This window comes from Lissotriton vulgaris, chromosome 3_1 (genome assembly GCF_964263255.1).
Source record: "Lissotriton vulgaris chromosome 3_1, aLisVul1.2, whole genome shotgun sequence".
In the NCBI taxonomy this organism is placed as follows: Eukaryota; Metazoa; Chordata; class Amphibia; order Caudata; family Salamandridae; genus Lissotriton; species Lissotriton vulgaris.
Genome location: NC_141689.1, coordinates 710,210,454 through 710,225,091, shown reverse-complemented (window position 1 = coordinate 710,225,091; position 14,638 = coordinate 710,210,454). Strand labels below are relative to the sequence as shown.

Genomic DNA, 14,638 nt, shown 5'->3' with positions numbered 1-14,638 from the left:
GATGCTCAGGACTTGCTCATGATGCAGTAGACATCAAAGACTACGAGTATGTCTGAAAAACAATAAGCACAAAAAACCTAAGTGTGTCCTATGTGTTGTGTGTCTAGTATGTCTTTTCCTTTACAGATTGTTCTTTGTTTGGGGCTCCAGGTGACTGCACCTGTCTGAGCCAATACCTTATGGTAACCAAACCTAATGGTTTTTTCCTTTTTTGCAGGACATGTAAATACATGATCCCAAGAACCGCTGTAGGCACATTGTAGCCAACTCGAAATGAGTGATTTCACTTTTTATTAAAAATATAATTACCCCCTTTTCTTAGAAAAACGTGAGTAGGGTTGGGAGTTGTGCCCCGTCCTGAAGAAGGTACACATGTACCGAAACATGTCGACGCACACCAGAGGTTTTGTCCGTAATTAAGACAAACCAACCTCGTCTTTTTCTGCACACCTTTTAATAGCACCAGCTAGGGGTACGAAATAAAGTTTTTTTCATTTTTCCCACTAGCCAGGTACTTTTTAATTTCCTCATCACGTTTCCCACTCACATTTAATCCACTTATCACTCACTATCAACACACACCACACATAGTTTACACCTGTTAACGCTCCCACGTAGTCGTAGGTCGCAGCGTGCCGCATCCCTCTAGTGGGGTGCGAAGACCCCGATGATGAAGCATGACACCAAGGGGCCTGTTGGTGTGTGAGGGGTATTTTACACAACACTGAGTGCTTCCCCTCCCCCTTTTCTTCCTCACACTAGTAGTAGGATTCTTCTTGTTTATGTATCAGTGCCCGTGGAGTAGGAATCCTACTTTATACTCTACCTCCCTTCTTTGTTAAAAATAGCAAATAGAAGCCTGTCTACTGAGAGAGGGAATGGGCCTGCCTGGCCCTGCAGGAGGACAGACTGTCCATTTGAGAAGCCCAGTTTCCCCCTGTGCCTGAGAGACATCTAGAAGGAGTGTACTGTCTGAAAGAGGACTGGAAGTGACTAGTGTGATAGAGGGTCATTCTATTCTCTCATTTTGGTTCCCTGTCACGAAACGCTACAATTGCTGTGATCATCATAGGCCCAGACAGGGGCTACAACTGCTGTGATCATCATAGACCCAGACAGAAATGACAACTGTTGGGATCATTGCATGTTTAGACCAGGGTTATAACTGCTTTGATCATTGTGAGCGTGGATGAGGGCTGCTACCACTGTGTCAGCTCAGACAGGCCGCATCAGGAGACTAAAGCTGGGCAGCTGCATTGTCAAAAACATCCCATTACAGGCTTACCCACCATCCTTAAGTACTTTGTGCTCACTGCAGGCCCTGCAGTAGACGTGCAGAGGAGATGGCTGAGCTGCCAACAGAGAGCAAGGACTCAATCTGTTGCCAACCCAATTCACCAAAATGGTTAAGACTCGATAAACAAACTGTGCATTTGACTTTTAAGAGGCAACAGGTTGCACTTGATTCAAGCTTTACCTGACTTTCAAAGGGGGGCTTGGGATATCCACCAGAAAAAGGACATTCCAGGATCGACTAGTAAAGGAAATCATGGGGTGAAGCACCACAAAGGGGAATCACACCCAGAGCCAGTGCCGGATACAATCAATTGGATTGTGTCGAATTTTGGACAACGGCATGATTAAAAGTACTTTCTTTTTCTGAAAAGACAACAGACTAGACATTTAAGTTATTGTGTCGGATGACTGATTGTTGAATGGCAAGCTTGACTACCCCAAATTGCCTCACTTGGACTGCTCATTCCCAGTACCCAGAGATTAATGTGCAGAAAGGGTTGTACTTAATCCTACTATGGCACAGGATGCTAGTGGCAAATTATGTCAACCACTACTGTTTTAGCCCAGTAGCCACTGCCTGCTCCCTGGCCCCTACAATACCTCAACTGCTAAATTGTTTGAGGTAGCCGACAGTCTTTGAGACACATGCATCACACACTCGTTGCCACGGAGATCCCCCTGGACTAGATAGGTATCTTTACTCATGAGATAAGAATAAACACATATGGCGCAGCGAGAAACAGCATCCTCCTCTTGAGCTACTCACTCCAACTGGACCAGTTCAAGCCTATATATTCTAATGCCACATTCCACGCTCAAGAAGTACAGTTATCACCGGTGCAATTGCTTTTCCTTTCTAAAAAGTAAAATGCTTTGGTATTTTTGGAAAAAATATATTACTTTGGGCTGCTTGTTTACCTTGTGCAGGACATGTTCCAGGAAGCATCACCACAGAAGGTTGGTAATCTGCAGGCAGTGGTCGTAATGAAACAAGGCGAAATAGAGAAGTATTGGACCTAAAGAAATTAGAGAACAAAACTCAGTAAACCTTAGAAAGTACTGTATAAAGGAAATTAATACACAAATGTTTATACGTTGATGCTTCTACTGTACTTGCTCATTGCAAATTTTTGTTTCACTTGACAAAGTCAGCAGGGAACCAACACACCTACTTGAGACTAAAGAGAAAAGCAGGAAGAAAGAGGACTTTTTCCACAGACGACAAAAAAATAATCAAGGAAGCCATTCTCAAAGGGGAAGAGCTGGTCTCTAAATACATACAAGGTAGCTTATATTTCCACAGTGAAGATCTCACAATTCAGACAGTAAGTAGCTAAAGTTGGCAGAAATGCATATTGCTAATTGCCAGGAGCTTGCTACCATGCAGACATTACAGAGTTTCTGACTGATATGTTCTGATTAGAAGGCACCATTGTAGGAAGCTGTCTCTGTATATACTATACCAAAATGAGGTCTAGTGTGCACAGACTCCAGTGGAATTCCAAAGGTAAACAAGGATAAAAGTAGATAGCACCTTATTCTCCATTTGTGGTAGTGTGGGCGAGCAGTAAGGCTTTATCAGAGGGTATTGTTTAGCATTTGTTGTACACACTCAGGCAGCAAATGATGTCACACACTTAAAGACTGAACTCAGACCAATTTGTTTGTATAAAAGAATAATATTTTGTTATATTTATTTTCTAGAACAATCAAGCCTGTTACAGGTAAGTGTAAATTGTACTTTTCAAGGCAGGTTGAACAATACAAGCAAGCTGAATGAAAATGTCTTTGTGACAGGTTTGTAAATCTTTTCAATACATTGGGAATTACTGTTAGATTACTTTACAGATTACTTTAAGGATTACTTTTTCTACTCGGTGTGATATGCCTAGATATCACACTGGGACATTTCCTAGAGAAAAGGTAAGCAAAGCAGTTTTTAGTTATTGGCAGTTTTCAAGTTCTCATAAAAAACGAACTCCACACTTAAAACAATTTTCAAGGAAAATCAGTCAATCTATTCCTATGGAGAAAATGTGGTTATCGCTTAACAGGTAAGTACTTGGTTGTGGGAGTTGGTAAGAACCAGGGTTCCCCCAGGGTCAAGGAAGCACTCTCAAAGCAACCTCAGCGGCACTAGGGCGGCCGGGTGCAGAGCGCTCAGGCCCAGGGTTATCCAATCAGGGATAGGGGGCCTCCAGTTGGTGGCTGCTCATGAGCAGGCCACAAGGTTGTGGGAGCAAAGCTCATGGTGTTAGACTCAGAGAAAAGGGGGCTCCGAGTTAACACCCGGAGTACACCCGCAGCGGTGCAGGGGCGGCTGGTTGCAGGGTGCTGGTTTTGTGTCTGGTGCCCTTTTGATTTCAACTGGGATTCTCCGGTTGCAACAAAGACTACAGGTTCGGGGACTAAGACGTTCTGGATGTGACCACCTGTTGGAGAGGTAAGATGCCTGGGGATGCTGTGACACTGTTGGTTGGGCCACCCAAAGCCGTGGGGCATCGGGTGCTTGGGTGTCTTTAGGCATTGCGTTTTCTTACCAACTCCGGTCACGGTCGGGGGGATCCTCCAGAAAGAGGCTGCAGGCTTTGCTTGGAGATTCGAGGCGGGTCAGAGATGAAAACAAGTTACTTACCTCTAACTTTAGTTCTCCAGTATTGGAAGCTTTCATAGATTTACATGCCTGAATCATTCCCCGTCGTCGAGACGGGAGTCTCCGGTATATAAAAAAGCAGTGCTTAGTAGTATAGCAAACTGAAAAGAGGCCTAGGCCAATTTCCCTTATGCAATCCATAGCCTTTATTATGTAAAAAAGGCCCAAACTTTTCCCTGAACCAATCAGAGCTCCTCACCCTCTAGAACCCTCCTGAGAGAACCTTCTGCCCCTCAGATTTTTCGCGCACTTGTGCAAATAACCCACTTTTTGTGCTAAATCCGAGGTGAGCCTCTCAGGGGAGGAGGGTGGGTGCATGTGAATCTATGAAAGCTTCCAATACTGGAGAACTAAAGTTACAGGTAAGTAACTTGTTTTCTTACTCCAGTATTGGAACTTTCATAGATTCACATGCCTGAATCAGACTAGCAAGCAGTGAGAATAAAAAGCACATTTCTCTGATACATTTCATAATCATGTAATACAACTTGAAAAACCAAGCATAACATATAAAATGTGACTTTGTAACAACAAGAGAAATTACGGATGGAGGGATGGAAAAAAGGCTCACCGTTACTGGATGATATTCCGCAGTACCGCCTCTCCCACCGTCGCATCCGACTTTGCGGCTGCCTCCAAGCAGTAGTACCTAGTGAAGGTGTGCGTAGATGCCGAGGTCGCTGCTCTGCAGATATCCTGGATAGGCACTCCTCCAAACAGTGCAGTGGATGTGGCCACTGCCCTCGTGGAATGGGCACAAACTCGTGCATTCAGAGGCTTTCCAGTAGTTTGATGACAGTAGATAATCGCACTGGAAATCCATCTGGCAATTCCCCTCTTTGACAGCGGGAAACCTTTCCTGGGTGCGCTGAAAGCGACGAATAACTGAGAAGATTTGCGAAAAGCCTTAGTTTCTTTCAAGTAAAACTTCATACATCCTTGAACGTCCAGTGAGTGCAACACTCTTTCCGCTGCTGTTGACGGGTGAGGAAAGAAACGTTTTAACACCAACGGCTCATTCAGATGAAAATCAGTTGGCACCTTAGTTAATGAACTTCGGGTTCATCCCGAGAATCATTCTATCCTCTTGAAACTGTAAGACAGGCTCCTGAATCGTGAGCGCTTGTAGTTCACCTACTCTTCTCGCTGAAGTCAATGTAATGAGAAGAGCCACTTTCCAGGACAAAAACTTAAGGTCCGCCCTGTGTATCGGTTCAAAAGGTGGTTTCATCAATTGAGAGAGTACTATATTCAGATTTCAAAGTGGTGGTGGAGGCTTTACTGGAGGAAAGACTCTGAATATCCCCTTCATAACTTGCTTGATGATCCTCGATGACCATAAGGACGGGCCTGACGAGGACCTCCTGTGTAGTGTAGCTCCTATATTCCCAATAGGCTCTGCGCATTGGAATAACAAACAGCAGTGTAGACTTAGGACTGAGGTCATCTAGGTCTCTACTGACTATGTTAGACTTAATTAGTTTTTGCCAGCTAGCTCAGAGGTCACTAGAAACTTTTTTGAATGAAAAGGGAGGGGTTAACTTCCCTGATTTGGACAAGAAGGGATTAGCTTCTGACAACCATATAACATGACAACTTTGCTCCCCCAGAATAAGGACTGTATCTTCAGAGTCGTGTGAAAACAATAGATACCTATTTCACTCAGTCAATCGTGTATGCTTTAATTTCACCAGGGTGCAGAGAAATAGAAAGACGGCCGTTTTCAATAAAAGGTGTTGTTTTATTGAGCAGTCTTCTTTCTCATGCAAGAGAAATGAATTGCCACAATTGCAATACTTATTATGAAGTAAAATGCGTACAGTAAAAGGAGTATTATAAAATAATACTGTAAAAGCATTGATATGGTTTCTTAGCCATATGATACTTTAAAACGGATAAAAGATTTACATACATAAAAACATTGACTAACGAACTCAACTGGTGCTTCTAAGATATGCCTACCCTGGTGTACCTGACCTAAGCATAATACGTGGGAAGGAGTAAGTAAGTTGCAGTTTTAAGTTAAGTTAGGTTTTTTGCCAAGAATCTGAATCAAGAATTCTCTTTAAGGTTTGAATCAGCTCTGTACCTTGGTTATAGAATGAAGGAGGTCTTGTATCTCGTTTCTCAGGACTCGATCTCCAGGTAACCTGCAAGGGTGACTGGAAAACACCGGAGCTGGATTTCTCGGCGTGAGAAAAGGCAGCTTCTCCATTGTGTCAAAGGGGAGGGGCGGCTTCCTTCGGCTATCGCATCAGCTGGGCTTCGGATAAGTAGATAGCCGCTCTGCTCCACACCACCGTGTGTTTGCTTAAGGCAAGTGTTGGTATATTTATACCTGGAAGGTGCCGTATTTGATGTAAGGTTGGACATAAGACGTCAATAAAAGATGTCACTAAGAACTGACTGTTCCTTTAGTGCTCGCAGGAGTTCAATGACAAATCAAAACAAAGTTATGGGGAATTCCCAGGTTGCTGAAGGTTTGGTGTGTCGAAAGAACTCGTTGTGCTCTCTAGGAAGTAGCCTTGCCGTATTTGGGGTGCGTGGGCTATTACTGAATATGGGCAAGATTTGTATGTCTTCATTAGTACATGATTTATCATAACCGCATAAAGGCATGAATCAGGAATATTTAATTCGGGTCCTTGATACATTCACAACACCTGTAGCGGGATTACGCAGCCAAATGCACCTTGATGGAAGCGTGTGCTAATCCTGACTTTGCTAATAGCAGAATGTAAGGTATAATTTGATGAGGTGCAGCAGCAAGAGGGTGAACATTATGTCTCTTACACCACAGACAAAACCTTTTCCATTTCATCCTGTAGGTTTTGTTGGTACTCTCCACCCTGGCTTTGGACAGGATCTCCCTACATTTATGTGAGATGTTCAGATGACTAAACTCCCAGTGTTCAGGAGAAAGGCTGCTAATCGCAAGGATTTCGGATCCTGATGGAGCACCTGACCCTTGGACATTGTCAGAAGCGATGGAATTGGATGCAACCGAATTGGACGGTCCTCCGAAAGCAGCAGCAGTTCCGTGAACCAGTGTTGTCTGTGCCACCACGGGGCTACTAGGATCAGCCTGCACGGTTCTTTCTTGATCTTCACCTGAACGCGGGGAAGAAGAGGAATTGGAGGAAAACCGTAGGCAAAGACGCCGGACCATGCCATGGAAAACGCATTCCCCCAAGATCCCTTCTGGGGAAGCCAGCTTGCGAAGTACTGGCATTTCCTGTTTTCCCTTGTAGCGAAGAGGTCCACTATCGGTGTTCCCCATCTTCGAAAGATGCTGTTCAGGATCCCCTGGTCCAGCTCCCATTCGTGGCAGGACGATTTGAGCCTGCTGAGAGTATCCGCCTTGACGGTTTGATCCCCCGGGAGGTGTTCTGCTGCCAATGATATTCCTTGCCGAAGAGCCCATTCCCATATCTCATGGGCTTCCTGAGACAGGGCGAGAGATCTTGTTCCCCTTACTTGTTTAGATAGTGCATCGCCGTAGTGTTGTCTGTTCTTACCAACACCGGCGAACCTCTTATCCTTGGTAGAAAAGCTTTTAATGCCAAGCGGATTGCTCTGAGCTCCAGCAGATTTATGTATAATTGCAGCTCGTGCACCTTCCAACGACCGCTGACTTGAAGGTCCTGAAGGAAAGCTCCCCATCCTTCTAGAGACGCATCCGTCGTCACCACTAGAGGAGCCGCTCTTGCCAGAAACGTCAGACCTTGAGACATATTTCCTTTTTGTGTCCACCACTCTGCTGCCTGTACCATCACTGGTGTCCCCCAAATTGTGTCGTTGAAGGATCCCCCCACTTGACACCATTGGAGATCGATCTGCCCCTGCCATGGGCGCATCCTTAACCTGCAGCAAGGCACCAGGAGAATACAAGATGACATCATGCCCAGCAAGGATTTGTACCGGAAGACTGAAAGAGACTTTCTTTTTACAAAGTCTTGGAAGAGGGACACAATCCGTAGTTGCCTTTCTTCGGAGGGAAACACCATGTTGCAGTCCGTGCCTAATGTTTCCCCCAGAAATTTGATCACTTTTGTTGGGTGGAGGTTTGACTTTCCCTCGAGGAGAGTCAATCCCAGTCTATGCAGGCCTGTGTTGACGCTCTGACCTGTACTTTTGATGGAGCTTTGACTAACCAGTCGTTGAGGTAAGGAAATATTTGATGTTTTTGCTTCCTCAACACAGCCGCTACTGGAGCCAGGCATTTCGTGAATACTCTTGGCGCTGACTTCAAGCCGAATGGCAGTACCCTGAATTGGTAATGTCTTCCGGCTACTAAGAACCGAAGATACTGTCTGTGTGCAGGATGGATAGGCACGTGGAAATACGCGTCTTGTAGGTCTAATGTAGTCATATGATCTCCTGGGTTCAATAACGGAAGGATGTCCTGCAGAGACACCATCCTGAAAGATTGCTTCTTGAGATAGGTGTTTAAGGATCTGAGATCCAGAATGGGGCGCCATTGGAGCTTGTTTTTCTTGATAAGAAAAAACCTGGAGTAAAACCCCTTGTTTTCCTGGTCTTTTGGTACCGGTTCTATTGCTCCCTTTCGGAGCATTGTCCGAATCTCCTGCCGGAGTTGATGCAGATGGTTGGCTCTCTGGTGCATCGGTGGCGTATCAGGGGGCGTTTGAAGAAATTCTAGGGTGTGACCGTATTGAACAATTTTGAGGACCCACTGGTCCGTTGTTATTTTCCGCCAATTGTGAAGATAGAGAGCAATCTTTCCACCCAGGGGAGCATCTGACATAGCCGGAAGATGGAGGTTGTCATTGTCGACTGGTGTTGTCCTTCCCTCGGCCACCCCGTCCTCTTGGAGTTGATTTTGTATATTCTCCTGATTGACGCCGATTGTACTGTTGACGGTATGGCTGCGATGAGGCCGAATAAGAAGAATATCTTCCTTGTTGATATCCTCCTCTATACGAGGACTGTCCTCTACCCCTGGAGCCACGAAAAGGGGTTTTCCTATATTGCAGTGTCCCCAGAGCCTTTGCTGTATCAGTATCCTTCTTGATACTCTGCAGAGTATCATCAATATGCTTCCCAAATAGATCTTCTCCATTGAAAGGGAGGTCTAAAATTGTGTTTTGCACTTCCGGCCTAAACGCCGTTGCTCGTAGCCATCCTTGCCTGCGCAGGACAGCTGCTCCTCCCAAGGATCTAAAACCTGTGGTCGCTATATCCATAGCGCAGTCTATGACTTCAGCCGAAGTCCTCTCTCCTTCCAGGAGAATCTTCTTCGCCTCCTGCTTCTCTGGTTCCGGCACCTGGTTAATGTATGGAGACAGGTCACACCACATTTGCATGTCGTACCTTCCCAAGATAGCGAGAGCATTAGCTGCTTTCACCAGCAGAGCAGACATTAAGGAAACCCGTTTTCCTGCGTTATCTTACCTTCTGCCCTCTCTGTCCGGAGGTGTTGTTATCGGACCAGATGGGTTCCTGGATTTCTGTTGTGCCGCCGGAGTAATCACAGAATCCGGTTTGGGATGACCCAACAGGCAAGCTGGAGCATCAATAGGTGCCTTATACTTTTTATCCAGTCTGGCCAGAACCGGCGTCACCATAGCTGGCGTCTCCATGACCTTTAATCCTTCCTCCCAAATATGAGACACTATAGGCAGGGATCGCACAGATTTCCGATACGAGTCCTTGAACTCATTTAAAAAGCATTCCGCTTTCTCTTCCGTCATGGACAGTGCAAATCTCTTAGTGGCTCTTTTCATTAAATTATGAAAACCACCGATGTCCTCCGGTGGAGAATCTACTGGCCTCGGCGTAGGAGTTGAGGGTGAGGGGATAAGATAGTCATTCCACTCTGCACTTGGTTCCGCAATCTCCCCATCCTCATGATCGTCATCAGAGGTATCGTGATGTGACGTCGGTGGTGGAGACCTAGCAGTAGGTTCTGGCAAAATCTCTCTCCTACGTACTGGTTTCCCTGGTACCGACCGTGGACGCGGAGTAACCTCTGGGACTTGCTGAGTGGCTGGAGTCGCTGGGTATCTCCTCCTATAATCCTCCAACAGGCCCTGGAGGTCTCTCAACAAAGAGGATGGCACACTTGTCATCTCCTCACGTTGCTGTTGGCTATATCGGTGCTGTTCCTGGAGATGTTCCTGAAAACCCCCATATTCTTCCTCAGAATCCACCTCCTGGTACTTGACCTGCAATTGCGAATTGCTACTCGCAAACCCATATTCGTCATCTTCCTCCTCAGAATCATCCTCTTCCAGCAGGTGAGATGGCACCAAAGGATAGACCTTGCTCGGAGATTTAACTTCTGGTGTTATAGGCTTTTTCCAAGGCACCAATCTTTTCTCTGGTGTTTTTTCCCTCGTCGACGGTCTCATCGACGATATCGCTGTCGACGGTGAAATCGTCGACGCTGTTTTCTCACCAGCTTTAACACCATCTTTCTTCGTCGACGACGCAGTTGTTTTTGTCGTCGTCGAGGACACCTTTTTCGTCGACGGTCCCGTCGACAGTGTCAAAGTGTCAAAGTCCGTTTGATGGTAATCTTGATTTTCTGAGGCGATATTGGTGGATCTGATGCGGATTTCACTTGTTTCACCTCAAAAGCAGAACCCTTCTTCCCCTTAGCTTTAACTGAAGGGGATTTTGAGGGACTACACCCTGAAGACCCTGGGGTGGTCTTTTTTGGGGCCTTCTCAGGTCTTTCTACTGAGGAATGTGTCTGAGGAGATCTACTTCTCTTCTGAGATCTCTTAGACGCCACAGACTCCTTCTCACTCTCACTTGAGAGGATTTCTTTCCTGGCTTTAACCTTCTGGAGCCAGATAAGCAGCCTTCCCTCACGATCCCTCAAGGTTTTATTCGAAAAGGTACGACCTACCTTACAATCTGCTGCCTTATGGTCTGGATAGAGGCAGTAGATGCAATCTTTGTGAGGGTCATCTGTATTAAGCCTCTTCTTAGAGCAGGTGGAACAAGCTCTAAATAATCCCTTTTTCTCCTTCTCCGACATAGTAGATGAAATTAGATGATGAGAAACCTCAAATCTTAGTCAAAATACTTCTGAAGTAAAGAGTTTGAGCAGAGCTTAAAGGAGACTCCCTAGCACAACGTGCAGTAGAAAAATCTGAGGGGCAGAAGGTTCTCTCAGGAGGGTTCTAGAGGGTGAGGATCTCTGATTGGTTCAGGGAAAAGTTTGGGCCTTTTTTACATAACAAAGGCTAAGGGCTGCAAAAGGGAAATGGGCCTAGGCCTCTTTTCAGTTTGCTATACTACTAAGCACTGCTTTTTTATATACCGGAGACTCCCGTCTCGACGACGGGGAATGATTCAGGCATGTGAATCTTTGAAAGTTCCAATACTGGAGTAACACCAGATCTCAGGTCAGGATTGCCGGGGGGACCTCCTCGTGGTGTTTGGCCACTCGAACTTGGGCAGTTGGCGTCGGGTGCAAACTCACTGCTTTGGCTGGTGCTACAGTCTGCAAGTCTTTGGCTTGGAAGTTAGGTCCTCCGGGTTCTTGAGGTTGTTAGCTGCACTACATACCGGGATTTCGCTCGAGCAGGTTTGAGATGGGGACAAGCCGGTAGCACTGGGGCCAAGTTCGTGGGCATCCTCCTCTTCTTAGTTCAGCACGGCTTCTTCGGACCTTCTTCTCTTCTTGACGATTCTTGTCTGAGGAGGCAAGGTTCAGGATTGCTCCTAAATACTAGAATTAGGGGTGTTATGGGTAGGTAAAGGTTGGGACCAATGGGTCCTTCCTTGAGGTGGGTACACCCCCTAGTATTCTGAGTCCTCCAATCTGCAAGATGGCAAGGACAGAGTTGTGCTTCTCCTCGCCTCCTCCACCTGAGGGGTGGGGTTATCAAAGATGGGCAAACCTCCCTTCCTCACTTGGTTTTCCCACCGATTCTCCCACCCAAAGCGGGGTCAAGATCGGTGGAGCTAGTTGCTGGAAGCAGCAAAGGGCTGGGGTAGCTCACAAAGGAGGCAAGCCATTGAAGCTTCCCCTTCATTGACCCTGCCAATCCTGGGGAGGAGGCTAGGCACCTCGTTCCAGGATGTGCATTGTTCCAGACCTCCGAGGGCAGCAGGCTCTCGACCCTGAAGTCCAGAAACATGTTTGGTGGTGGCAGCTGGTCGTTTTTCAGGGAGCCTCCCTGAGTGCATTTTTCGTTAAATCCCAAACTGGCATCAGTGTGGGTTTAATGTGCTGAGAAGTTTGATACCAAACTTCCCAGTTTTCAGTTAAGCCATTATGATGTTGAGTTCGTAATGTCAAACTCCCAGCACCATATACTCTTAATGGCATTACTGCACTAACAAGGTCCAATAAATGCTTAGATACTGTAGGGGTAAAGGACCCATGCCCCTGAACCCTCACCACTGGTATAGTGCTCCCAGATTGAGGGGTAGGTGACCTATGCCAGGGCAGTGTGTGTGTGTGTAAAGGTACAAGACCTCTAAGGGATGCACAATAAGTGCTGCACCCCCTTAGAGGTCTTCCCTGGCTACAGTGCCCTTGGTACCTGTGGTACCATTTACAAGGGACTGACCTCATCACACACTAGCACACTGTCTTCCTTCCACCTCAGAACAGGGCAACAAGAAACCACAGACACCTATTTCCACCATCCTTACGCTGAAGTTATTCTCCCAATCTAGTCTCACGGGCCCCATATTAGTGAGGTCCCTCATGTGCCCTTCAGCCTCACGTCGTGACCTGCTTCCCCTAGATGACACGCCCTGACCAATGTAGATTCCCCCACCCTATCAAAAAAAAATTCCCTTCCCCCAATGTAGATTCCCCCACCCTATCAGAAGCATGCCACCCCTTCAAAGATACGCAACAATGTCACTGGGCACGCCAATTTCCACCAACCCCACCATTACGACCCACTTGAAACCTCACGGCGTGAACTCCTTCGCAATTAGCTTCCCCCAACCTCTCCCTGAAAGCGAAAAGAAACTTCAAACATAGACTGATTGGACAGCATCCAGAAACACTATTCGTGGACGCATATCACTGCACCTCCAAAGGGCAGAAAAAGATGGACCTCATCTTCCACACGGATAGACCTGATAACTGGAATTGGAATTGGAATTGGAATTGGAAATCGATTTATTAAGCGCGATTGCTGCCCGAATGCAGAATGCAACTTCACATCTCCAAAATGACAACTACCACACATAGTTGTAAACTGACGACCTCTCTCCCTAACCATTCGACAAGGAGAGGGAACACATCAGTGACCATCTATTTGGATGGCACCGTTTTTATACAGGCAAACAATAAGAACCTAGAGGCCTTTGACTCCCTCTTCCCTGCACTCCGAACCGCCCACTTACACACGCTTCGACCTTCCCCGTCCCAGCACCCTTCCCTGGACAACCTGTCCCACCAGGTGAAGTAAACATCCATTATCACGCCCCTTGAGAGAACCTCCAGCCTCCCCTCTCGAGTCACCACCCACTCCTCCGCCCCACGAATCGAGACCTCCAACTCCCCAATGAACATCAAAACCAACCGCCGCCCAGACTCTCCAGCATCAACATCATAACCCTGCCCGATGGCATTGTCCACTGACTTCTTTATCACTCCTACAGAAATCATGAGGAAGAATTCACGACACGACCCTTTGCACCCCCTACTGAGGGTCACAAACAGAGGCATCATGATCTACACAAATAGCAATAGACACCATAACACAGTCATGCCCTCTAACCCATGAGACGGCACTAGCCAAGACTTCCTCACCCCGCCCCTGAAAACATGGCACACTGTCTTGCCCTATTAAAGTCAGTTATAAATAATATTCCTGGGCCTAAACAAAATCTTAACTAACCTCGACAAGGCCCGAAAGCCCCAGCAATCCCGGCCCAGGGCTCCCACCCCGACCAGCTCCAACCATCTAAAGCACCCTGTCGGGTACTTAACCACCCATGTGACCCGATTACAGAGACTCACTAGAATTGACACACAGATCATGACAGAGTCCCATAAGAACCAAAGCCCCTGTGTCCTGGATACAGAGACTCCTAAGAAAGGATGCAGAGATCCAGACACAAAGACCTACAAGAACCAAAGCCGCAATGTCCTCAGAAGAAGCAGCTCATCTAGCCTTAACATACGATTCTCCTCCCGCAGCCTCCCCTAAATCCAAAATCCAAGTGATCACAGGCTTCAGAAGAGACTACTCCCCACTAAACTCACAAGACCCCCGCCCTTCCTGACCACCATACCTAGGGCCCCACCTGGAAAGAATCTCAGCAAAAAAGGGCTTTCCACTAACTGCATGCTCATTAACTGCAGATCAGCCTCTAAGCATGCAACGGAATTAGCAGAAGCCATCCTCTCGCAGGACATAGACATTGCGCTCATCACGGAGACTTGGCTAAATGAGAACTCCCCGCCATGCTTAGATATGCTAGGGCCCTCCCGTTTTACTATTATCAACAAAGACAGAAAAGATCAACGAGGTGGAGGTGTAGCTGTCATTCAAAAGGACAATATCGCCAAAGTTGAAGTGGACACTTGCAAGTATAGCTCCTTTGAATGTCTTACCATCAACATCAAGACCAAGGAAAATAGTACAATACTCTGTCAATGACCACCAGGAACTTCTCCATTTTTGTACATTTACGTGTTGTGCTGTGAGATTCGTTTTCCACTGCAGTTATGCCGTCCTCTGC

At 46.6% G+C, this 14,638-nt stretch overlaps 1 protein-coding gene across 1 annotated transcript in view; it reads right to left on the bottom strand.

Annotated features, from left to right (window-relative positions):
• The window catches only part of WDR36 (WD repeat domain 36), a 443,575-nt gene that overhangs the window by 109,790 nt on the left and 319,147 nt on the right, over positions 1-14,638 (bottom strand). Inside the window, exon 19 of the mRNA XM_086963545.1 lies at positions 2,215-2,312. Coding sequence (XP_086819671.1) covers positions 2,215-2,312 — 98 coding nt within the window. The remainder of the gene's footprint in view (positions 1-2,214; positions 2,313-14,638) is intronic.